The sequence below is a fragment of the Astyanax mexicanus genome, chromosome 1 (assembly GCF_023375975.1).
Source record: "Astyanax mexicanus isolate ESR-SI-001 chromosome 1, AstMex3_surface, whole genome shotgun sequence".
NCBI classification, from domain to species: domain Eukaryota; kingdom Metazoa; phylum Chordata; class Actinopteri; order Characiformes; family Acestrorhamphidae; genus Astyanax; species Astyanax mexicanus.
This window is the reverse complement of record NC_064408.1, coordinates 46,907,228-46,934,868: the sequence shown is the minus strand read 5'-3', so window position 1 is coordinate 46,934,868 and position 27,641 is coordinate 46,907,228. Positions and strand designations below refer to the sequence as shown.

The 27,641-nt window shown below is 37.4% G+C and overlaps 1 protein-coding gene across 2 annotated transcripts; it reads right to left on the bottom strand.

The window, feature by feature from the left end:
• Positions 1–3,237: 3,237 nt before the first annotated feature.
• On the bottom strand, positions 3,238–27,228 carry LOC103031746 (probable ribonuclease ZC3H12D). 2 transcript variants are annotated; one of them, XM_022662784.2, is made up of 7 exons: positions 27,101–27,228; positions 19,029–19,508; positions 18,163–18,312; positions 12,323–12,462; positions 11,671–11,905; positions 8,457–8,563; positions 3,238–7,537 (listed from the first exon to the last, which is right to left on the bottom strand). In XM_022662784.2, the coding sequence occupies exons 2-7, from the start codon at positions 19,217–19,219 to the stop codon at positions 6,678–6,680; spliced, it is 1,683 nt and encodes a 560-aa protein (XP_022518505.1). In that variant the 5' UTR covers positions 19,220–19,508; positions 27,101–27,228; the 3' UTR covers positions 3,238–6,677. The 2 variants fall into 2 exon arrangements, with proteins under 2 accessions (XP_022518505.1, XP_022518508.1); XM_022662787.2 differs by having other exon boundaries at positions 18,163–18,309.
• Positions 27,229–27,641: the final 413 nt, after the last annotated feature.

The following is a 27,641-nucleotide window of genomic DNA, read 5'->3' as shown; positions in this document are numbered from 1 at the left end:
CACTATGCTTTTTAAGAATTTTAAACAGGCTCAGCTTTCTGTTTCCTAGAAGTTGGCAACAGTGATACCATTTTCTCAGCTTACATGCATGGTTGAAAAAAGCAGTGAATATGAATGCATGAATAACCACCTAACCACAGTAAAATCTTGTCATCTTAAACATCTTGAACATATTGGCACTATGCCTAATGGGGTATAAATTACCCAGCATTACACTTTGGTATAGTAACACTGTTCTCTACAGCAGGTGCTCTATCCAATGCTTCCTGAACATTAAACATCCTAAAAATCGCTAATGTTCCGGTGCCTGAATGCAATCTAATCCTTACAGCATTGCTCTAAAATAGAGTAAAAGTCTTTTCTGGACAGAAGGGACAGTTAGTCCAGCAAATGCAGGAAAATCTCTTTAATAGCTTTGATTTCAGATAAAACAAAGTATGAGCATGTGTCAAAATTATTTTGTCTATATAATGTAGGTCTGATATGCTCATCAGCTGTATGTGCAGATTATAAACAATCTGTTTTCCCTTCAAATTATGAAGCTGATAACATTTTTTGTGGAAAACTTTTATAATATTAGGAGACTCATGTAAAATTGAAATATTATCACTAGTCCTGTCGCAGATCCAGATCCAGCTGAATATTGTGTGGAATTCCTATATAAAAAAATCACAGCTAAGCTACAACCCCTGGCAAAAAGTATGGAATCGGACCGGAAAATGGTCCACAAGAAGGCTCCGACCTGCAAAGCTGATCTGGCAACTGCTATCAAAGAGAGTTGGCACCAAATTGATGCAGAATACTGTTTGTCACTCATCAAGTCCATGCCTCAGAGACTGAAAGCCGTTATAAAAGCCAAAGGTGGTGCAACTAAATACTAGTGATGTATTTTGAATCATCTTTTGTTTGTCTGTTTTTCATGATTCCATACTTTTTTCCTCAGAATTGAGTGATTCCATATTTTTTTCCCTGTGGTTGGTCAATAAAAGTAACATTCACTGACTTCCACAATGTTTTTTCTTAATTTCTTTGAGTGTTCCTGAAAGCCAACAAGTTGCACTTTGGAATGACCTTATTATTGTATCATGTTTTTGATCAGAGTTTGTTTTACAGAATGAAATGTCTGAAGGAGTGCTCATCCAAGACTGGTGATTCCATACTTTTTGCCAGGGGTTGTAATAAGCTTAGACTTTTGAGTGTATTTTTTTCTTTCTTGTGGCCTGCTAATATGTCTGTGCCTTTTAAAGCTTCACGGATAAAGTTAAAGCAGAACATTGCCTTGGATCTTAGAAATGGTGCTCTCATATTAAGCTGGATGTTTTATTTTGCTGTTGGTGCAATCAGCTGCCACTGATGACTGACTGGGAATCTGTCTGAACACGTTATTTCTAATTTAAAAAAGATAAATCAGAGGTACCCTAAGCCAGTGTTTGGAAGCCTATGCTCTCCAACATTTAGTTTCCCAATGGTAAAACTGGACCCAGCTTACAAGAGCTTGTTTATTTGCTAATGAGCCTAATTGGGGCATTTTGATTTGACCTTGTAAGAACCTCTGAGCTGGTCAGGGTCGTCACTGTTCATTTTTGCCTATTTTTAGTTTACTACATGATTTAAACACGAACTGTCCTTTACATTGTGTTAAAAAAAAAACTTGATAAATAGAAATTCTGCAAAGTGACCTAAAATAAACTCTTTTTATATTGACGTCCATAGAAAGTTAAGAAGGTTTTGTCCCTCTTCTGTAAAGTTGCTATTTTGAAGATACTTGTTTTTTAATTGGATCTAGACGATATGTCTTCTAATGTATGGAGAAACAAGCCTGCCGAAACAAACAAAAAGCTATATATAATAAATTAATGAATTAAAAAAGAAACAAAATCAAACATAAGGTAAACATATACAGAGAGACAAAATAAGAAAACTAAATATATGCATTATATAGTAAAAAATAGAGAAATAAATAAATTGACAAATATATAAGCGCAAAAATCTAATGAATAAAAGTATAAATATAAGGCTGTTTTTCTTTGTTTCTATGATGTATTAATGCATTTCTTAATTTAATTTTTAATTAATTTGCTTATTGTTTTTTATATGACCCATTCATTTTTCTTTGTTTGTATCCACTTTAATGCAATCACTTATTAATGATAGTTTTGGTTTTGGCTTGGTTGGTCCTCCATATTAATAAACACATCCAGCTAAAGCAAAAGTGAAAATAATGAACAATGCAAATGCCGGAAATTTGAAATTGAAACATTATTATTACTACATAAAATGCATGGTTGACTGTATTGCAATTTTTATTCAAGAATAGAAGAATCACTGAGGAAACATGTTTGTTCTAAAGCAATAATGATTGATTTATTTGTTTGTTTGTTTGTTTTTAGAGTTAAAGTTAAAAGCAGTGTTTTTCAACTTGTTTCTTAGTTTTTCCTAAACCACGAGCACTGCTGAAGTCCTGCACACGTTGATAATTTGTATATATTAATTAAATTAAACAAATAAAAAAAATAATATTATACAGAACACAACTATATATACTGTATATATTATTAGCTGGGTTTAGCGCTGAATCTTTACAAATCCAGTAAACACAGCTGGTTTTAACCATTGTCTTACTTACCTGATCCAGGTTAATAAAGGCCTCCAACAGCCTTTAAAGCTTAGATACGCTTGTGGTGAAAACTTATCGTCATGTTGACTTTTATATAACTACATCCTGGTACATTTTTGAGGAAGGCCTGATGAAAATGAGGGAACAGATCCTGGATTATCAGATTAATGCTTCCCTTAAGTGCTTCAAAGCAAGTAGATTTATCAGTAAGACTACTTCCTTAAAAGCTTGTTCTGATAAACTTAATAATAATAATTTATAGGAACCAGTTGCTGTTTGATCTCAGTTTAACATGAAGACAGAGCCTGTTTACACTCTACATTAGCATGTATTTTTATTAGGCTGTAACTGAAGAACACTTTGACTGGATTTCTTTTACATTTAAAAAAAAAATCCCCAGTATGATCAGACAAGATCAGATTTTACTTACTGACTTAAAAACACTAAACATATCTACTGTACATTGTTTTCATTCCACTTCGGGTAATCTGCAGCAAAGATGATTTCTTGTGATACAACAATTATAAGTGTACTGTTTGTATGAATAAAACAAACTCCACGGTGAACATAACCAGATATTTAACTTAATTCGTAGAAAAGAAGCAAAGCAGATGATTAAATCTCGTAAAAAATATATATTTTTATTGTCAGAACAGAACAGAAGTCAGAACAATGTTAAGGTACTTTAAGAAAACAGGCAGAAAGGATTTTTCTAACAGTTACATTCTTTTACTAGCTAAACCAGCTTGGCTAGCACTAATACAGGCCTCATTTGAGGTTACAAAGTAAAACCACAAACAGCTGTGATAAACCTCTATCTCAGTCACTGTTGACTTACTTCTGTACACACGTGTGAAAAAGCTTAGTCTATTATTTATTTGCTTCTTTATTTCATTTGTGCCAAACAACCATGTTAAATCGTCAGATTTACAAACTGTACTTTAGCCCTAAAAAAACCAGCCCTAGACTTTTTTCTGGTACCATTTTACAATAAGGGTGCTTAAACTAACAGTGCTTATGTACTGAACATTGTAATAAATAACTAGTAAACATTTGTTTACTGGTTATATAATGTCTCAGCATATTAATCATTGACACTATTTAAACAGGCATTATGAAACATTACCTAAATTTAAATGCTTGAGAATGTGAATTGAGCACCTCAATAATAAATGAAGATATCAGTTAAAACATTCAATGATTAATAATTTCTTAACTCATGTCAATTTAGATTTAGCTGATACATTTTCTCATAGGTACTCTTAACCAATGTACCCTTATTGTAAAGTTTTTCAGTTTTTATATACCTCCCTTCTTTTTTTTATTATTTATTTCAGATTCTTCTATTGTTTTTTCGCCCAATTTTGCTATGCAATTGTCCCACCCCTTTGTGGTGCCTGCGGCCCTAGCATGATGCATCATTGCCTGAGCAGCTTGCGCACTTGGAGGAAAGCGCAGCGACTAGGTTCCGATACATCCGCTCACAGACGCCTCGTGCCAACCCCGAGCCACATTTGAGCGTAATGGTAAAAGAGCGCCATCTACCCACCCGGAGGGAGCAAGGCCAATGTGCTCCCTCTGGGCGCCGGCAGCTGATGGCAAAGCTGCATGAATGGGATTCGAACCTGCGACCTCCCGCTCATAATGGCAGTGCATTAGACCACTGGACCACTCTGCGCCCTCTTTACCTCCCTTCTTAAACTTAACTCAGTCAGTATACATTTAAAATCAGTAGAAATCTTCTTTCATACATTTACTTAGGAAAAAAAACGAGATTTGCTAACTTTGCTAACTATGGATTAAAGCTAGCACAGAGCAGATAGCAATTTGCAGATTCACGTCTCATTATTCTTCACTATTGCGGAGTTAGTGACCATCACGGATAGTCATTATTACGCACATGCGATTCACACAGTAACAATGATGAAAATCATTGGAAAATTAATCACAGTTTATCTACGTCACAGATGCTAAGATTATTGCTGGTACTAATGGCAGATCATAGAATCGACCACATTTTTTAATTGAGACAGAATTCTCTTTTAAAATCTAAAATGTATAAATGCTACATTGAATTGTAAGATCCACATAGCTTTAAAAAAAAATCAGTAGCAAAGTAATGCTAATTAATAAGGAGTGTTTTTTTTATTATTATTTTACATGACTAAAGACGACATACTTTAAAAGCAGGTAATATTCATCTGAATTCGAATTAAGATAAAACCCAAATAATCCAGCTCAACTTTATCGAGCTTGTGCATGTTCTGTCTGAGCCCGACTGGCTCCATAAACTGTCACAGCCAGTGCCGCGTGATTTTAACTTTCTAAATATTTTTTTACAATCACAGTGTGATCTATTACTTTGTTATATTGTAATTAACACGCCATAGCTTTATATATATATATAAAAAATAAAATAGCATACATAATGTAGACAGACCCTTTAGTAATGGTGGGAAATCTTGGCCCGACCTGAGCTCGGGTTGGGCTCTAATCTAAACTCTAATCTGAAATACATGCAAACAGACTAACTAAGATATTTGCTATTGTGCTACAGCAAAAACAGACCCACTAGAATCAAACTAGTATGTGTGTCTGCAAACACACAGGGATTTTACTTAAGATCTACTGCATACTTTGAAGAAAACTTAATTTAAATAGACTTAAAATATGTAATGTACATTATGGCTGTTTTTTTTTTTTTTTTTTTTTTTTTAACTGAGCAACTGTACTGTTTGTTGCTCCAAAAGCACATTCAGTGTGGGGACCATAGAGATAGTGATCCTGACTGCCAAAGTGATCCCTTTTAACATCATTAGGTAATTAATTGAAAAATTAATCAATTGAACATAAAACATTCACAACATCTTAAGTTAAGGTGGTTGGTGAGGTGCAGTGGATAACACCACCTCCTGCCAGTGAGCTACCTTGTGGGAGACTGGGGTTCAATTCCAGGTCTGGGAGACTGAATGCTGTGCTACATCAATAAGAGTTCTTGGGCATGACTTCTAACACTAGACTGGCCCAAAATCAGTAGAAATGCTGTAACTGTAAATGTAAAAGTTAAGCTTTCCCCTAACTTATCCTTAAAATGAATTTGCATTAACAGGAAATGTAACAGTAAACAGTAAGCAATAAAAAACTTTATCAGTTATTTTTCCAGGTAGGTGAAGTAAGCCAATAGAAGTGCATTAATGGTGAATAAACCTGTAAGGAGGATCTAATTCCCATTGTTGTGGTCAGTTAGGCTTGCTATATACACTTTTGACGAAATCAATAGCTCTGCACTCTTGCAACACTTATATACAGCTCTGTAAAAACATTAGGGAGTTTTTTTTTATTTTACCTAATTGAAAACCTCTGGAATAAAATCAAGAGGAAGATGGATGATCACAAACCATCAAACCAAGCTGAACTGCTTGAATCTTTGCACCAGGAGTGTAAAGCATAAAGTTATCCAAAAGCAGTGTGTAAGCCTGGTGGAGGACAGCGTGCCAAGATGCATAAAAATGATCAAAAACCCAGGTTATTCCACCAAATATTGATTTCTGAATATAAACCCTGTTTTCTTTGCATTATTTAAGGTTTGAAAGCTCTTTTTGGTTATTTTAGGTATTTTTCATTTTCTGCAAATTAATGCTCTAAATTACGATATTTGTATTGGGAATTGGGAAGAAATGTCTGTAGTTTATAAAAAAAAAACAAAAAAAAAACAATGTTAATTTTACGCAAACATAAACCTATAAGTAGCAAAATCAGAGAAACTGATTCAGAAACTGAAGTGGTCTCTTCATTTTTTTCCAGAGCTGCATATATCACATATGCTATCATTACATTTAAACATATAAAGTTTTCTTTATCTGCAACATTTCATTTCTTGTTGGTGCATTTTGTCAATGAGTGTCTATCGGACAATCCATAGAGATGTGCACGGATAGTTTCAGGCTGAAATTTAGATAGACATTAGATAGACTGCATTTACATTTTTTACCACTTCGTTGATGCAAGCTTATATTGCTACAATAATAAAACAAAAAACAAAAAATGACAGTTTTTGGCTTTACAGTAAGTGGCTATTCCTGTATTTCTGGATCAGTGTGACCAGTTCAGTTGTGTCCAGTGTGTGTGGATACAGGCTCATAACCTGGTCCACTGTACTCTGAGGGAAGATGGTACTGAGCTGAGACCTCACGTCTTTCCTTCTGTCCGTAGCCTCGAAATTGCTGACCTCGCCGTGCCCGTGACCCCAGCTGACCTCTGCCGGCCTGGGGTGGGAAGCTTGCCTGAGCAGTGCGTTATGGAAAGGTAAGGGTTCGTTGAAATGCGGGGTTGCTGTGTTGTTGCAGGAGCTGCGGGGCTGGTATCTGTGCAGTGAATGCGGAGTGTGAGCGTAGTTTAAGCCTAAATCTGAGTGAGCGTGTTGGCAGTTTGAAAGTGTGTGCAGGCCTGGGTGATGCGCTCGTTTGTATAGATCAGGGCTGTGTGCACGTCTTTGTTCCATTAAAGCACCACCAGATGAGAAGCAATCGCCGTCGCTGCCGGACACGAACCCGTTACTCGACATGTATCCGCTGCTGAAGGCCATCGATGTCTGGAGGGCGGAGTCACTGAGATAGAGGCGGGACTCTGAGCTTTTGGCATTCAGCATTGACTTCTGCAGGTAGGGGGGTCTATCACATGGGCCGCTGTAGAGGTCAAGTCCAGACAGGGCTCGAGTTAGCTCGTCCTGGTAAGCTGCTGAAGGAAGCGCTGTGGTTGCGTTGCAGTTTGTGTGTGTGAAGTGTGTAGAGGGAGGGAAGTCCTCTGTTTCACAACCTGGCTGACTCTTCGCTCTGAGCTCATCTGCTACAGACATCAGAGGCTGGTTGGAGCGCTCTGGGTGGTAAAATTTGCATTTTACACCATATGTGCACTTCTTCCCTGCAAAGAAAAAGAAAAGTGTCATTTAGAGTTATTTAGCCATGTTTGTTAGTCTGTTAAAGGCACACTATGCAACATTTTTAAAATAATTAATTTGCTTCATACTGTGTGAATGTAGAGTGAATGAAGAGAGACGAACACGTCCGAGGTAAGTGCAAAATCCCCAGTGTTTTTTTATTTTAGATCACAGCACACAAAAACATATAAAGAAATTAATTAATTTCCTTTTTAAAGGGGATGCCCAAAAAACATTGAATGTAAAGGGTGTAATTTGGAGCCCGTTCAGATGTTGTTTCAAATAATATTTGACATATTTGTTTGTGTTAAACAGCATTAGATGCAGCTAAAATAAATACATAAATAAATTTAGTGATCTCCCGAGTTTTTTTTTTTATTATGCGACTAGTCGACTAGACTTTTAAGTACGACTAGTCGACGACTATACATATATGTGTATTTACTTTATTAAATAGCCCATCGTTTGCTGCAAATTTGGTTTGAAGTGTGTTTTACAATGAGCTGCACAAATCAGAACCTGATACAGGATCTATTTTACTTTAACTGTACAATGCACAAACCCTTTTACTTTCTCCCGGCCTGTAGGGGGAGCTTTGTAAGAAAACCAACAAAAAGTTTCATATTGTGCCTTTAAGTTGTAAGCTTTTTTTCCTGAATGTCGTCCTTTTGAAGCCATAGTTTGGTTTGATCACTACCCCATCTCATCCATAAGAGAGGTCTACAAACATCTGAATATATATTGCACACAATGATCAATGTCTGACCTCAGTAGTGCTTCCCTACAGTAATGATTTGAAATCTAATGCAAAATCTATATTAAATATAGTGGGGTAGATTTTTAAAATCAGTTTCCAGAAATCCTTATAAAGGGTCTTTTGGATTTATGTATTTTGTGACCTACCATAAGGACAATGTTGCTGCTTGGTCTCTGGTCCTATGGGCTTCTTCCTGAGGAAGTTTTCAATTGTTGGTCCGTTCCTTCCTAGTGGATCATCAGGTGGCATAAACCTTCATAAAAACAAACAAAATAAAAAGTTAAAGACTAGAAATGCTTCCAAAAACTTTGTGAACTTAATTCCAATTACAATAATATTTTTTTTCAATTTTCTGTAAATTTCTGTCAGAGGCATTAATACAGCTTTTGGCTGGATGCAAGTTTTCTGTATGGCAACAGATTTAATTATTTTTTTGAACATTCTTTATATTTAACAATGATACAAATACACGGGTAACACCCAACCAACAATTTGGGTTACCACAGTAACCACTGGGCGACCAGGATGTTTTTGAGCTCCATCTGTCTGGAAATGTGCTGATCTGAGGTCAAAAACAAAACAGAAAACTGAGCAAGGCCAGAAACTAAAACTAAAGATACAATCTCACGCAGTATCTGAATAGCGCACTGATGGGAGGTGTTAGTTACTCAAGATGACCCAGAAATGAGTGGCCCTTTTTTTTCAATGAAAGGAAAGTGGATCATACCCAAACAGACCTTTAATAACCTGATGTTGTTGCACATCTTACCAGCCTTAATATGAACAGAAGTGCAACACAAAATTATTACTAGAAATGCTTTCAAAAACTGGAAACTGATTTAGTCTGCCTGATCTCACAGTGATCTGAATAGCAGCCACATTCCCAGCCCACATGTGTGCTTTTGTAACACTGAAGTTTTTATCAACATGCTCTTCCTCATTCAGAGAGTACTATGTAAGGTCACAGTAAGGGCAAAGAATTACAGATATGGTTTAAATATAACATTGATCTAAATGGTAATTATATAGGTTAATATTATTGTTGTACTTTATGAACTTAATTCCAATTCTAATCATATTCTTTTTTCCATTTTTTCTGTGAGATTCTGCCAGATTTTGGTCACATAATATATTCTCAACTTCTCTAACTTCACACTTCATGAATGAGGCATTTACACAGCTTTTTAACTGTATACGAGCTTTCTGCATAGCAAGAGATTTTATACCGCTAGAATTTTTATAAAGTAATAGATTGGGTAAGAAAAAATTGTACACTCTTCATATGTATCATATAACAATGATACAAATACACTGGTAACACCCAACCAACAATATGGGCTACCATAGTAACCGTTTAAAGACACCAGTGCAACCACCTAGGCTATCAGAGCAACACCATAACAAACACCTGTACTGTGCTGTACTTACACTCTAGCCAATAATCACCAAGCAACAGTTTAGCAACCACAAGAGATAACAGAGATATTTTACGGACCACTGTATTATAAGGCACACTATCGGTAAGTGTCTATTTTCTGGCGTATTTTCATACATAAGGTGCACCGGATTAAAAGGCGCTTTTTATGTAACAATAGTAAGGAAAAGGGGTGTCTATATGTTTAATATGTCTAAAATAAAAATATATATTTTAAAGTCAAACGAGCACTGGATGTTAATCTACACAGATTTCTCTCCTGAAAACTGTTTATTTGGGTGAGTAAAGCACTTTTTTATTTTCAGTTAGCTTAGATATCCAATATTTTCATCAATGTGGTTAGCAGCAGCGCTAGTCGTAGTTAGCAGCGCTTAGCGCTAGTACTGCCTGACAGTGCTACACTAAGGTATCCTGAGGGTTTTGGTAAAGCCAGGGCGCTATTAGCAAGCGGTTCATCCCACGTAGCTTTTTTTTGACATGGTAAACACACAGACTACAGTCCAATATACTCACCTCTGAACAGTGAAATAACTAGTGCTGCAGTTAGCGGCTAATGCTAATACTGACTGCTCCAGTCTCGGTGCAAGAGAAAAACTTGACTGAAACGCTTTTATAACGCTGCACTTCAGTGGAGTGGCTTTACTGCTCTTTACAACCTGACTGGTAAAATTTATACATAAAGTGCACTGGATTACAAGAAACACTGACGATTTTTGAGAAAATTAAAGGATTTTAAGTGCGCCTTATAGTGCAAAAAATACAGTAATCAACTACCTAACCAATTCCATATCAACCACAAAGCAAAAACTGTTTCAGCCTAGTGAGTCTGTAGCCTAGCAACTGTCAGGAAGTAGGAACTACATTAGCATTTCCTTCAGGAAATTCAGTTAGAATTATTTTTCCCCAAACTGCTTTAATGGCTGATAAAAACAAAAGGGTGCACGGTTTTAAACAGGCACGCTTTTAGGGACAGCCAATTTCTACACCTAAAGCCCCCTGCACTCATAAACATAAACCCCACAGATACAACAAAACAAGAGAGAAAAGTCCTGCCACTATGTGTAGGTAGCTGCTATCTAGTTTTCTTAAATACACTTTATTTTCTTCAATAAATTACTCACATAAAGATTTTAGATTGTGTGAATTTACCATACCTCTTTACATTTTTATTTTAAAGATTGTGTTATATAGTTATATAGTGCTATAACGTGTAATATTGGCACTGCTGTGCTGTGGTCATGGAGCAGCACAGCACAGCAGTGCCAATATTACATGTTATAGCACAAACCTCAAGTGTATTATTGTGATTATACCACAATTCCATTATCACTGTTTATTGAAATATTTCTAGTTAAAGAGGATGAAAAAATAAGATCTGTTTGGTTCTAAAAAATTTTTTAACTCAGAGTTAAAATGGCTCTGTTTGTAGCTGCGCTGTTTGGTTTGTAAGAGCTGCATCGTTGCTAGGTTACCTGTATGTGGCGGAGTAATACATGGAGAGCTTGGGTTACTGTGCATTACCTGCTGATAACAGCACTCATAGAACGCCTCTCATCCAATCACACTGCAGGGTCGGAACTAACTGTGGTATAATGTTTAAATTAGGCGTTTGAATTGTTAAATGGTTAGAAGCAAAAAGATATACTGTCACACACTGTCCTGTGATGCTCTCAGGATGTTAGTATATGTAATTTTCCAAACCTTTTAAAGGGTTGCACTTTTAGATTATACTATTAGATTACTTTTAGACTATAATTCCTAAATTGCGCAACAGTGCTTGAAACGGTTGTGTAAGATAAATCATAGCTTTTCTCTTCTACATGAGTAACTGAGTTCAGTAAGACTCTATTAAGCAATGCTTTTTGCCCCGTGGCTCTTCCTGAATTCATTATATGCAAATGCATATTTGTGAGAGTGACACTCACTTGTCGTTAGCAAAAGAGTACATCAGCAGCCGCTCCTCAATGAACTTCTTCCACTGGGGCTTCTCCACCTGCAGGTCACGGTAGTTGTCATTAGACACGATGATGCCATTCGAGTCGTAGGCCAGCTTGACGATGTAGCGATCGTCGTAGCACACGACCCGTTTACCATTTACGCAGCGAGACGGCGTGTACACCAGGATGTTCCTGTTCTCCAGCTGCCTGAGGATGTGCTGATCTGAGGGCAAAAACAAGACAGAATCTAAGATCAGAAACTAGACGATACACGATACAATCTCACACAGTAACTGAATAGCCTTTCATGATGAGTTAGTTCTTCAAGATGACCCAGAAATAAGTGGACCTCTTGAAGAGATAAAAGGAAAATGGATCATAACCAAACAGAGTTGATAAGGTGGGCAGAGAGTGTAGAAACAAGGAGTTTATAAGATTGTAAATGGACGAAATACTGTATACTCACAGTGAAAATGACTACTAAGTTTATTTAGTTTCCAAAATCAGCTGTTATGATTCACTGAAATTTTACATCCTCAACTGAAACTGCATTGTGACATTGTGAGTTTCACATTCTGTTAAAACCTGAGGGTTTGGTGCCAAAGGCCGCCACAAAAAGTCCCATGTCATGCACTCCTACCTGTGATGGGAGCCTCTGGTCTCGACTGTTCTTTCCTCCACAGAGGCACGAATACGGTGATGTCACGAATCCCCTTGTTCCAGAACCACTGGACGGCGAGCTCGATCCCCCGGCAGGAAAACACCTGCTTGTTCCCGTGGCTGAACAGAAAAAGACATGTGGACATGAGCTGTTATCGTTCAGATCTTTAACAGATACACTGTCTACTGCAATGGAAGTGTGAAGAAGTGGGTTGTCCTTGTCACACAAAAGCCTTGTATCTCTAGAATGGCAACTTTTGTAAGGCAACTTTCTAGGAGAAGCCAAAAACCTCCCTACCTTTTTATGGAAGTCAACAAAAGCATTGTATTGCATTTATATTAATTTGTTCTATATATATATCACTGCTCATTGATATAATATAAATGTCGAATTTACATTATGGACTAATTTCCCAGATGGGAATTAAGCCTTGTCTTGAAAAAACACACACCAATTTTAATGAAGATTGTCCATTAAACTAGTCCATTTAACTAGTACTAATTCCTGTCCAGAAAACGGACCCAAAACTATATTAGTTAAAAACAGCAAAAATAGAGATACAAGATTTTTGCATGGCAGAAACAAGCACTGTACACCAAAAAGGAAATATATTGTCGCTGTTTAATCAAAAACTACTATCTCCATTTTTGTCAAATTTTTAGTTTACTACATAATATGAACACACAAACTGTCCCTTACACTGTGTCTTAATTTCTTGATGAATGGACCAATAGAAATTGTCCAAATTGGCCTGAAATAAACTCTTTTTACACTGATTCTAACGGAATTCAAGAAGGTTTTATCTCTCTCTATACTGTAAAGTGGTTGTTTTGAAGATACATGTTTTTCATTGCAGAGCAGCAATATAAAATATTAACAGTATATCAAACTGAATAAATGACAAAAAAGGTCGTAAACAACATTTTTCCAGTCTTGTTTGGGCTTGATTGTAGTCAAAAGAGAAGTGGTCAATTGTAGAAACACACTTTTTTTACTGGACAGTTTTTTTGCACAGTTGTAAAAAGAGCATGTATACGCTTGCCTCTGTTTGGTCTAGGTTTAGTTCCACTCTTCAGAGAAAAAAATAAACATAACCTACTACAAACATACTTGTGCAAGAGTGGACAGAAATGCTCTGTTGTGTCTGTTGCCAAACTGTTGACCATTCAGCGGCGTTGAGGTCATTGGATTTATTTAAATAGGCCATGCACCTATTTGTGGTTGAATCGTATTAGTATTACTCTGGTTTTGGATTTTAAAAAATCCCTGTCTTCAGACACCACATCATTCGATGCATCATCATTCATGTCAGATAGAAGTGCGTAAATGTCTTCAAATGTCGGTGAAAGTTGACAGTGGTTCTGCATTCTCAGGCTCTTTTGAAGTACAGTGTCTCCTAATGTCAGTGCTCGATCATGGGGCTGACCCTCGACAACTCTGAAGGAGAAGACGTTCTCCTTGATCTCTGCGGCAGAGTGGAAGATTGAGTCATAACATGTGACGCCAATATCGCTCCGAAAGTTACAATTCATTTAGTGCAAATAACTGAGGCACAGTGCAGCTCAGCAGAGATTTCCTTCCTGAGAACATGATCCCACAGTACAGTCACTGATGTGCAGCCTAACACCAGGTGACCTAGCACTGAACCTTGGGGCACCTCTCTACCACTATGTTTGCACTATGGTTGAATCAACAGTATAACAAAATAGATGTCACACTGGAGAGAATGAAAAATGTTGTGCTGATCAGCAGAAGATAAGAATAAAAGACTTCTGAAAGACTGGACTCGTGTAATAGTAAAAAAAGCATGATAACAACAAGTATAAAAAGAGATAAAATGTCTAAATACACTATAAAGAGAGTTATTACATTCAGAAGCCTGTAGGCTATAACTTGTGTGAATAAATGGTTCTACACAGGACCCTTTTATAGTTTAATATGTGTCATGAATAGTCTAATACAGGCAGGATGAGACGGCTGCTGAGTTGCAAAATGCTTAAGTTTAATTAACCAAAACAAACAAAGATGTGAAAAAATGTGGGTCTCATAAGCTTGTTAAACAAGTAAACAAAGCAAAAGGTCAGTACAAGAGTGAACTAGACTAAACAGGACTGGAAAACACAAGACACAGGAACACAGGGCATAAAATAAACTACAACACAGGCAAGAGAAATGCTTTGTATAGACGGACGGAACCAGATTTAATACTCAGCGTGAGTGAAGTACGTTACATGAGTATATACAGTGCTAGAAACAGGTGTTCAGTGTCAGAGTTGTTTTTTGTTCTGTTCACTCTCTTCACACTAGTCAATACAGACCATATACTGAAATAAAGATGCAAAATATGGTCCATTTTGAATTGAATACTGATATAATGTCATATAAATCTGATTGCACACACATTTCACAGTTTTAGCCTAGAGGTTAGCTTTAGATTTTTACTATATGCACTAGCTACTTTAAACACATTCCTGTATTTTCCTGTTAGCAGTGTTAGTGCGCATTCACATCCACACAACCTTTTATCCTCCACTCCTCCACTCTAAATTCTAGGAAGCTATATTGTTATGTTATATTCATGCATTTCTCTGAAGCCTACTTAGAAGCTGCCCACTCTATTTTACACACCGGCTTCTCAAATCAACCACTTTTCCAACCACTCGTGCCCACCTCACTCAGTTGTAGCCCACAGCCTGTCTGTTGTCAGTCTGCTATTACAGCAATGCTACAAAATGCTACAGATGTGATTTCACCTACCAGTTACTTCACGGTTTACTCCAAACGACTTGTCTTGAAAGTTGTAATTCGTCCTACAGCTCTTTAACTCCTCCCCTTTATGCTGTGCTTATTGGGAGTGTGTGAATCTTTTAGTTTACTGTTCACACATTCCCTTCCACCATAAAACATATTTCCCTGCTACCTTAAGAATGTGCATATGGTAAACTGAGCCTGTACTACATATTAGGTGCTTTATGAGTTTTATACATTTCCGTTTATGTTGTGCAGATTTGACAAACAGTCCGTATGAACCAAAACTGGATTAAAAACTGAAGACCTTAAGTTCAAAGGGTCTAAAACACTCTGAAACCTGTCGCCACAGCAGCATTTAAGGTGGTATGGTAAATGTATGGTTTTTAAGGTGGAATAGTAAATTAGCAGCATTTAAGGTGAAATAAAAAAATAGCAACTTTAAAAGGGAAATGATAAATTAGCAGATTTTAAGGTGGAATGGTAAACTAGCAGCTTTTAAGGTGGAATGGTGAATTAGCAGCTTTTAAGGTAAAATAGTAAATTAGCAGCTTTTAATGTGAAATTGTAAATTAGCTTTTAAGGTGGAAGGGTAAATTTGCAGCTTTTAAGGTGCATTGGTAAATTAGCAGCTTTTAAGGTAAAATGGTAAATTAGCAGCTTTTAAGTTAAAATGGTAAATTAGCAGCTTTAAGGTTAAATGCTAAATTAGTAGATTTTAAGAGGCATTGGTAAATTAGCAGCTTTTAAGGTAAAATGGTAAATTAGCAGCTTTCAGGTAAAATGGTAAATTAGCAGATTTTAAGGTGCATTGGTAAATTAGCAGCTTTTAAGGTAAAATGGTAAATTAGCAGCGTTTAGGTTAAATGGTAAATTAGTAGATTTTAAGGGGCATTGGTAAATTAGCAGCTTTTAAGCAGTTCTTGATTAGAGGCATCTGCCCTCCCATTTCCCCCCAACCCCCCTTCCATAATTCACACCCTGATATTTAACATATTTACAACAATCACTGTTACGCCAACCAACTGGAAAATTCACATTAAGTCAGAAAGAGAAAAACAAACTGATACAAGGTTTTTTGCACAACAGGAAACCAAAACTATAAGAAGTTCTCACTACTGTTTTTGCTTCACTCTAAAGTTTCAACCCATTTTTCGTAGAAGTGACGTTGGAAGGTTTCTGATCTTTTGTCCTTTTGTTCTTATGGAAATTCAGCCTAATTCTTGTAATGTTTTCACAGCCTTAATTTTTTAAAAAACATGCATCTACATTTATGCTGTACAGTCTATGTTCTTGCAGTCAGTCGTGTATGAACTGTAATATGTGTGTGTGTGTGAATGTGTGTGTGTGTGTGTGTGTGACTGCATACTCATTTTAACATTTGACTGTGTAGTATGGTAACCCTTCCCTGGGCCTTCCCCTCCTAACCAGTGGCAGGAAACTAGAGGACATTTTGCATACAACTCGGAGCCTAATTAAACTGAAAAAACAAAACAAAAACCTGCAGGGCTAAAAGCATGCCACACTCAATAAATAACAGGTTCATCGTTAAGGAAGTTGCTTTATGTACGCCGTTGTCCAGGAAGTGCTTTGCAAACAGCCCAAACCGCCACCACTGAGATTTTCACTCTTGTGGCTGAAGACGTCCTGCTTTGGAAACAAAAGCACCCCACGCAGGTTGCACAACTGGCTGTAGTAGTGGGCGTGTGTGCACTTTGCTACTTTGCTGCAGCGGCCCTGTGTGTGCAACCCCAACACAAGCGCTATTAACATTAACCCCTATAACAACCGCTTGCTCAAACAGCTGGCAGTTGACATTCACTTACTGGCACCCAGGTGCCATCAGAGGGCTACTGGACAAGGCTGAGCTTGTTAAACTATGTTGGCCTTTGAGAAATGTTAAAGCGCCGCATCTCACCTGATTGTGCGTCAGCCACCAGGCATGACTACGAGGTTCAGTGCGCAAAAACAAGAAGTCACTTGCTCAGTACTTCTCTATTTAGTTTCAGAGGAATTGATACCAAGCTGAAATGAGACTCATTTTTTCCACCTGCTCCCCTGAAATGGACTGACCTGAATGCAGTTTTGGTGTGTTAATAGACTAGGATGATAATAGCTGTGGCCAAGTTGATTTAATACTCTGTAATCTGCTCCTAAATAAGAAGTTGTTGTCCAGTTTCTGTGCTAGTTTCCAGGAACCTTTCAAAGAGGAACTCACTGCGTAATTTAAAGGGTATACAGGATATTGTGTGCTGTTCTTCTATTTAATGATTTCCTCTTGAGGACTGTTTGTGAATTGTAAAAATATAATTTATTTGAACACTACTGAATGTGAAACTTTACTACATGTGGGCACAATTTTTACACCTTTGCTCATTGCTATCTTACACCACAAGAACAGTCTATTTTCACATGCTGCGCCTGCATTTTTTAAATAGCAAAGATTCTTACAAATATATGGTCACGTAGCAGTGGGCGTGGTGATCTGGAAGTAAGGTGTGTTCAGGTAAATTTCTGGCATATTGCTATCTTGGCAACAGAAAACAAAGGTGCACCACTGAACAGTGCACACACAAGGAACAGTGCAGCAGTGCACAAACCCAACTTTTACATTAACAATAAACAGAATGCAACATAAAATAACTGCTGTTCCTGTAAATGAGCTGCTTGTGCTTGAGCACCTTCACAGAGTGAACGAGCAGGCCAGTTTCCATGCAGAAGCAATATGCCGTTAAAATATCAATCTGCCAAGGTCAGAGCATGCCTGGCTCTTAAAGGGAATGGCAAGAGACACTGAGTAAACAGTGAGGGTGTGTCCTAATTGTGCACTAGTTAGTAATACTATTTAGCCTTGATTACTATTAGTTATGTACAATGCAGGCATAGAAGCGGTCAGTTTTTAGTGTGGGATTGAAGGACAATCTTAACCCCCACATTTTACTAAGAAACAGAAAATATAGGATATGATGCAAGTGCACCGGTCACAGTGGAAAACTGACATTTAGTGATGTGTGAAGTGACGTGTGTAGTGATGTGTGAAGTGATGTATGTCTTATCATTAGTGCTCTCACCTTATAGCCACATTGCTCCCATCGATAACCACAGACCTGAAAGGGCTGGAGGTCTGTGTGTCAAGTTGTGTGTGTCGCTGGCTGTGTGTGTCCATCTGGATGTGTGTCTGAGGGGAGCTGCAACCTCGTGGGATGAGCTTTGGGCTGCTGCTGAAAAAAACAAAAACAAAAGCAGAGACTAGTTCAGTTCAGTTTCCTCAGATTACCATGTAATTATTTTTTTTTTTACTTTGGATTACTTTGAGCTATTCTACAATGACAAAATATATACATTCCACAAGAGCACTGTAAACACAAAACAAATTTTAGGTTTAGTAGCTGACTTAGTGTCTCAGGGGCAGAAATGGGCCAGTATTAGATAAGCTTAGGTCTGTTGCTTTGAAGAAATTAGCTGAAACTAGAAACTACAATTTTCATAAGTACAGTTTTGATGGATTTGTACTTAACTATTATACACTTATTATACTTATTCTAATTATATCACTTAAAACAATTTGCTATGTGGTCTTCTCTTGGTCTGTGCTGCCACCTGTCTCCTGTCATCTCCTTGCTTTTTTTGGGAGAGGTCATTTTATTTTATTTTATATTCTGTTCTGTTGCTTCACCTTTACAACTGCTTTGCTATTGGTCAAACTTCTTCTTATGTAGGCAAAGATAAAACAGTTCCCAAATAGCAAAATAAATAAATAGAGCCTAGCAAAGTTTATTTTCTTTTCTCATCAAAGCTAGATGCTCTATGAAGTTGTATTTCACTCATATATGGAGGAGTTCTGGACTTATGTACAATAGTCATTAGATCATCAACAGAGCATCCCACGTTGATTTGAATATATACTGTAACTCTAGATTCTTTAGACTCTACCCACCTCTGGCTGCTGGTCACTCTCTCTGGCCCAGGCTGTGCTGTGCCTGTGGGGGTCCGGCAGGTCTTGATGAGCTCCTCTAGGATGTCGTTGGTTGGGGCATCATGCTGAAGGCTCTGCAGGACCCTCAGGATGTCTGAGTGGGAGTAGCCCAGCTTCAGGAAAAACTTCATCTTGTTTTGCAGGCGGTCCATGATAGAGTCCTAAAAGAGGTGGACTTCCAGAACTGAACCCTTAAAAAAACCCTTAGACTAGTAGTTCATTGACTAAGTAAGTCAAGGTGCTCCTCTTCTCTTGTCAGACGTGTATCTCCTTGAGAAGTCTCGTCAGTTTGTGTGGGTATGACAGTCCCGCGCTGCCACCTCCTCCTTTTTGTCTTGATGGGGAATCCTCTGTTCCCTCCCACTGTCAGTCTTCAGGTTTCCACTGTATCACCCACTGCTTGTGGAAAGTGTTGAATGTGTCTGAGGAGGCGGGTTCCCTCTGGGTAAACACAAAGGTTGGCGTAATATTAGGGGCTTTTACATTCATAACGCACTCACAACTGGCTGTATCCAGTGTACACATGCAGGCGCGCCGCTGCCGGTGCCGCTGCTGCTATTTATAATAAGCCTGAGATGATGTGCATCAGCATGACGTCAGGATGAAACCACAGGACATGGGTTGGTGTAGCGCTGCACTAGCTGCTGCTGCAGCTGTTGACATAGAGAGTGTGTAAGTGTTGCAGTGGGTTTCTTGCGTCAGTATTAGGGGAAATCTGGATATCAAAAAGTCATTAAACTTTGTCAATTCCGGGGGGGGGGGGGGGGGGTGGGGGTGGGGGGGCTTTAGTTAGAAGTCTAGAGACATGTTCTCAGGCCAGTTTGGGTCAGTTTTGCACTAGTGCTGTACCAGTCTTGGGTCAATTGTGGATCAACTTTGGAGCAGGTTTAGGTGGAGGAAGATTTACAGTAGGTTTGCTATGAGAACCTGTTATGTTTCAGACATATTCATTCTATATATGTCCTCAGATACTGTACACCTTTCACAGTGGCTTGTACAAGTATTCATACCGCTTGAACTGTTTCAGATTTTGTCACCTTACAACCACAACTTAATACAACTTAAAATGTATTGTATTCACAATTCACAATTATGTGATATTTTGTGTTGGTCCATCACTTAAAAGCTAAAAAAAAATACGTTTAAGTTGGTGGTTGCAAGAGGTATGAATACTTTTGCAAGCCACTGTAATAATAGCTTCTAAATTGAAATTCACTGATACCCATATAACTATATTTCTATCATTAAAATCATTCAGAAACAGCAATTTCTCATTTTGATTTTCTTTACTATTCCTGTGCTTGTCATCATAGGAAGAGTGATAGAAAGTCTGAAATGTATATTTTAATGTATTAATGTCTACATTGTGTACACCATTGTTAATGTTGACAATAAAACAGATCTAGTTTGCAGTTAAATGTGTTAATTCACTGTAATATACATTCATAATAAAGAAATTGTTGCACCCATAAGAAAACAATTGACAAGAATGAAACCTGGTAGGTAGATTTGGCACCAGGAAACGTGCAAATGATTTCACGCTCGGCCATGCATGTGTAACTTAAGCAAGGAGGGGCCTTTTCACTGTAGCTGACCAAATATACAGTATAAAATGTGTATCCTATTCTGACTCCTGTTACGCTTCAGAGAACAAATTATGTGTAAATTGGATATAAATAGTGTAAAATGCCAGATGACCTTAACATTGCGTTAATAAGGTTCTGCAACCAGAATAGGCCCCAGCTATTCCGAACAAACACGGTTTCAGTCTGCTGTTCCAACAGGACAACAATTGTCCACATACTGCTGTCATCTCAAGAGTTTGCCTTGAAGACACAAAAACTACATATGTCACGGCCAGCCGCATCATCAGAGGTTTCTCAAAGGGAAAATGTGTGGGATGTTTTTGGACGCAATATTGAAAATTCACTCCACTTCACATCGCAGGACACCATTAGTAACCTCTACAACTCCATGATTAAACACCTGGCATGTTGCATCACACATGAGTTACACAGCACTTCTATATGTGTAGCTCAATCTGAACTTTTAATCATTTATTGTATTAAAGCAGATAACCTTTATATTTTAAACATTCTTTTTGCAAATGTTTGATTAGGAGTATATCAGTTCTGAGCAGCTCTACAGGTTTTAATAAGTAAAAAACAGTGAGTCAAGGATGAGAGCTAAAGAACATCAAGGATGAAGTTGTAATAGGTATAGTAATTTTATTTAAGGATCTAAACCTAAAATCTAAAATTAAAAATTGTACTCTAACATTTTTATTTCATGCATTCATATATTTTTACACGCAGGAAGACACCACACTATCCCACACTAAACTGTTAATATTATTATTCTGTGCTAATAGAAGTGTGTATGTGTGTGTGTGTATTTGTGTGTAAGGGTGGTTGGTAGGTTGGGTGTGTGCACATAAGAAATGACTGGAAAGCCCCCCTCTCTCTCCCCATGTAACATAGTGAAAGCAAAGATATATATATATATGAGTATAAATATAAAAAGCAGAACGTGCACCTACACACTCATACTCAAACCTACGCATACCAACTTGTGTGGGTGCAGCTCTAAAGTAAGGTGGGAAATCCTAATCTAAATTACAAAGTAAATCATGTGTGGTGTCTGTGGTGCACTGTGTTTAATTTAGATCCATACAGTGGAAAATATCTTGTCATTTTTGCTTAAGAAATAAATATAATAATAGGTCCAGTGAGTCAGTATACTGTATTTGAACCTTTATGACCTTTCAGATAGTATAGTTTGAAGCAGACGGTGGTGGTGGTAATTAGTTTAAAATTTACATACAATATGATCAGACCTCATTTTCCACTGTAGCGTAGGTTATATTAAAAACCTCCAGTTTTAAAATAAATCAAAACGAGGTAATCTGATGATCAGCAGTTTCGATTTAGGTTTTGTAACATAGGGATTCCATTTGTTGGTTTCAATATTGTATCTTGTGACTTCAGTGTATCAGCTTTTAATGGTAAAAACCTTCTGTAGACATTATTTTGCCATATAATGTTCTAAAATATCCTATTTCTCAACATATGTAACGCTTTACAATAAGGGTACATTTTTTAACAGTCCTTAACACAGTAATAAACATTGTTAAATGGTTAAGTAATATCTCACATAATTATAAATTGATACAAATTAAGACAGTAATAATCTACGACATTACTCCATTTTAAATCTTTTAAAGAATGTTTTAAGTCCTGAATTATTAATAAATGATTAATAGATTGAGACTTTAGTTAAAACATTCGTAATGATTAATAAAGTCATAACTAGGGTGAATTAATAATTAGTTGAGACAACCTGTTGTAGGTACTGTTCAATTATGTACCCTTACTGTAAAGTGTTATGTGTATATCTTCTCTTTAATAATTAAGTTATGTAAAAAAAATAGACCATTGCATTTTCCCAGAGCTATAAAAAAGGATTGTCATAAAGCAGGTGTAGCCTTTTCTTGTATTACATAATATAATTATATTTATTTTGTATTAGTGTCAATTACAACTACAACTAGTATACAGCTAGTATAAACTTGTATGTTTAAGGGGAGATAAGGCCAATGTGGGGTGCTGGAATAATAAATAATAAATACATAATAAATTGTATAGAGAAAACCTTTTTTTTTTTACTTTATTGTAAACATCTGAGCTTGGTTGAAATGATTTGTGAATTATATATAAAAATCATGTAGTGGCCTGGAGTATTCAGTAATGTGTACACTGTCTCTTTAAGAGCCTTTAAGAGAGTGTAGTTGAGCAGAGTGTGTGTTGTGCTGTATCACGAAGACCACTGGACCTTGCTCTTTTATTTTATTTATTTTTTTTCTGTATATAACAACATAAATGTGCTTTTGGTGCTGCACTCTTTTGTGTATGAACTAAAAAATAAGCAAGTGAAAACCACAGACTGAGTCCGAGTGTCCTATCTGCTCCATGTGCTTAGTGTTTCATCTACCCCAGAGCTCACTATCTGGGTCGGAGCTGGAAGTCTGAACCAGGGCTGGTTCCAGAGTGTTACAACTGAGCACTGCATACTGGGGGATGCTCCTCTGTCATTGTGTTTGTCCATGTTGGAGCTTTTCAATCATTTAGATAGAAAAAAAAAGTGGTGCATTAAGCAGGGGCGGGGCAGACTATGGAGGAAGTTGGAGTCAAACCCTGGGGGCGTAATTAATTTGTGGAAAAAAAAGTGATTCCAAATTAATTGTGTATTGGTGCTTTAACATTGACCCTCTCTAACCACAGTATTATTATTATTATTAACATCAGTTTCATAGGGCTTACAATAGAACTCTGTGGAATTCCACAAGATATTACAGTATAACTTGTTACTAGGCAATTCATGATATACTGTATTCATGAATTTCTTGAAGACTATAAAATAGGGCAAGCTCAACATGATTTATAAAGAACCACCAGCAAAAAAAGTTGACATGTATGATGTGTGAAGTCCACATCTAGCTTTTCTAGGTTTTACTTTGATCATAGGTGATATAAGTGCTGTGAAAGTTTTTGAGAACCACTACCATAGATTATCTACTTTTGTTTTCATGAAGAACCTGGTTGTTAGAGATTTGTCAGTGAGAAGAACATTTTAAAAGCTTGGTTTGTAGTAAAAGTTCTTTATACCTACAGTATACAGTATACAGTATCTGAACAGCTCGCTTGCAGCTCACGTTTGAAACGTGAACTATGTGGGTTTCAGGTAGGCATGGGCTTTGCGTGGGTTTGAATATGTGCTTTTACTGGAACCCAATTGAGAATCTCAAATGAGCCCCATCATTACAGCCCACCTTAATTTGTGTGCAGATAAGATGGGACTCCAGAGACTTTTCAAGCCTCAAATAATAAAGAGTTCAGAAAATCAATATTTGGTGGAATAACCCTGATTTTTAATCACAGTTTTCATGCATCTTGGCATGTTCTCCTCCACCAGTCTTACACACTGCTTTTGGATAGCCTTATGCCACTCCTGGTGCACAAATTCAAGCAGTTCAAGCAGTTCAGTTCAGGTGTATAATATATATTCTTATATATCTCAGTCTCAAAGTGAGTAATACATGCATGCAGATTAAGGTTGCTGCTCCTCAGACGAGACCTACTTTTGCTTCATGGTGGGTTTACAGTAACAGCTCAATCTGGCTGGTCTGGTCTACATTGTGCCTGTGCTGTGACCCAATAGCTGTTCACAAGGGAGCCTTTTACCAAACATGTGAATCTCTGTTTGAATCCTAGCTTTGTTCTTGGATGTCAGTCTGTCAACCTTTAGCGGAGACAAGGCTGCTGTGTTTTTTAACTCTTACTTTTTCCTGGTGTCTAAATATAGCTCACGCTCAGTGAAGAATGTTATGGGAGCCACCTTTAAAAAAAACAAGTACGCACTGCACGGCTTCTCGGATGTGTAAGACACACACACACACATCTCCCCCTCTTTAGTCTCGTTCTTTGTCACACATCTATGAGAGAAAGATGTTTTTTGTCACATCAGCTTTCGGAAGCTTTGTTTTTTCACCTCAGTTTCAGCTCTGGTTTCTATTGTTTTCCACAAGTTTCCATACCTTTACTCATTCAGTTCTGTTTCTGATCTCTTTGTTCTAATTAATGTCTACTATTTATCTTCTGATCTTTCAGGAGACCAGACCATATCTGTCTGTCTGTCTGTCTGCCTGTCTGTCTGTGTAGAAACACAGACACCTACGCTCTTTAAAATAAAGGTTATGTAGCAATTAAGCATGGCCTGTTCATCAACCACGTGTATTTCTGGGAGGCAGAACACAAATACAGACACAAATAAGGAGAAAACGCAACATGTCCCTCACAACCAGTGACCAGGGTGAGGATCAAACCCACAACCACAGTGGCCCCACTGTGCTGACTTGCTTGTGGATGGGATTTCTAACAGACTGTTTGCATGGCCAACTGTAGACAGACACCGCCAGTCATGATCATTACCATTCATGGTGCTGTCCACTGTGAGTGGTAATGCCTTCGATTATGTATTCCTGGTAAACACATTAAATGGCCTTCGTCAGAAATGGAATGTCTCATCCACATGCACTAAGGGTGGAAATTCACTACTGTGCAATACTCAATATCTCAAAAGACAATACTCTACAATACTTTACTGCATCTTTACTGAAAAGGATAAAATACTCCAAAATAAGCAAATATGAGTATTTATAGATTAATTGGTGTCAGTTAAAACAAGTCAATTTGACAACCAATATTCTTCACCACAGGTTTAACTTATTCACTAATGCCACCAGGTAGAGTTATGGAGCATTGATTTTAGTCATTCAAATTGGGTGACGAGTCTTAAAGAGTTGGGAACGCCTATGTTTTAATAAAAAAAATTCACATTTGATGCCACATATGGATACAGCATTAACAGCATTTAGTTTACGCTCTTATACAGAGCAACTTACAAGGTTATTTCTGTTTCAGATGAAGGGCCTAAAGTAAAAAAAAAAAAATAGAAAACAATGTCTGTAATTAATTATACATTTATTTTATATAATGGTTATATCTCTGTAACAGTTATGTTCAGGTTTAGTCAAGCATAAAACAGGTAAACTCACAGCAAAGCAAATGATCCAATCAGGACTTTTGTTTGTGTGGTATCTGGGCAGAAAATAGGAGGATTGATCATTGCTTTCTGATTGGTTGGGCCTTCATGTTCCTGAGTGAATCTGTAACGGCATGTTTAAGGCTAGCTAGATACAGCTAGATACAGCTAGTTACAGCTGATTACCGCTAGCTACAGCTAGTTACAGCAAGCTAGCTTCCAGGCTCAGTCTGAACGAGCGATATGCTGGCTTTTTTTTTTTTTTTTATGCTATTGACTGACCTGAAGGCTTAAATCAAAAGCTCACGGTTCGCCACTGCTGTTAGGAGTCTTGCCCAAGAACTTATTGGTGTAGTGCAGCATTCAGTCACCCAGACCTGAAACTGAGCCCCAGTCTCCTACATGGTAGCTCACTGTTTTTTGGTAACAACAAAGGTTCTATGGTTCTGTGCAAGTTTGGTAACTTAGATAATTGAGTTCTAGGAAAGTGCTGCAATATAGCACCAAAAATCATTCCAAAACATTATGAACACCTGCTGACTATGGAGTTTCCACCAAAACAGCTCCCTCAGTTAGATCTCAGCAGAAGATTATTTAAGGTAATTTTTTTACAGTACTGGACGTGTACTGTACTGTATATGCACTTTTAAGAATGCATACACACACACACACACACACACACACAGGGCCCTTCTCACTTCATTCTCTGTGCGTCAGAGTCTCATCTGATTCAACCACATCCGTACCTCTGTTTCTGCCCCTCTGAATCACAATCTTTTTATAAACAGTGTACAAAGAGTGTGGTCTGTCTTTGCATTTGCATAGGCAGTTATAACTTTGTACAATTATTATGTATTATACATTGCTTGTACTAATTTGCTCCCATGTACCACCATTTCTTCATATCTTCTCTGTGTATATAACTTTTTACCTCATTACGACCCCTCACCTCTTAAGAGTCTTAACCCTTTAACAGCCAACTGCCTCAACAGTGAGCTAAAAGTTTTAAAAACTACTTTTATGACTGAAGAAAAGCCTCAATCAGTTTGCACAGACGTTATTTTAAGTAAAACCAATAAGCCTTGGAGTGCTAAAGGGTTAATAAACATTGTCATTAATTTTCCTCCTATGATACATAACTCACAGTATAAAACACTGCATAAAGAACACTGCAAAAAACCCACACTTTTAGATCTTCTGAATCTAAGCAGCAGACTATAGACCTCCATTGTCATTTAGCTGATCTCAAATAGCTGTCTGTGTGTCATTAGCTCAGAGAAGCTGTTAGCTTCTGGTCTGCTCTAAATACAACAGTAATAAACAGTTACTAGTAACAAGCAGCTGCATTCATTCACTGTATGCTAAATACTAAAGGAACTCACACAACAGTTTAACTAATGATGTTTGACTGATATTAGTAAGCTTGTACTTACGGTTTGAGTGTTCAGCCACTGGTAGAGAGCTTGTGGGTGTGTGTAGCTGTGAGGCTGTGAGTGTGTGTGCTCTCCTCGGCGTGTCTCTCTCACAATGAAGTGTTATCAAGCCTATAAGGAAGTTACTAAATGTGTGCTCACATCATACACCAGCAAGGAAGCTGAAGACAGAAAATGCTCATATGCTCACACACACACACACACACACACACACACACACACACACACACACACACACCTTCCTTATACATGAGGCCAGTATCAGGTGCTTCTTTCCCCTCTCATTGTTCTTCCTGGAATGAATACTGAAACATGCACCTAAACACAAAAGCAAGAATTCACATTCAACACAGCAACATGTCACATGTAGAACCAGTTAATGGAGATTTACAGCATTGAAAATATGAAAATATGGATGTTAATATATAATATTTTACATGTTCCTTTGCTATAAAGAATTGTCTATACTGTATATACATATCATCTGTATTTATACTGTATATAGCCTTTGGCTTCTGGCTCTATTGGCCCTGTATAGAGC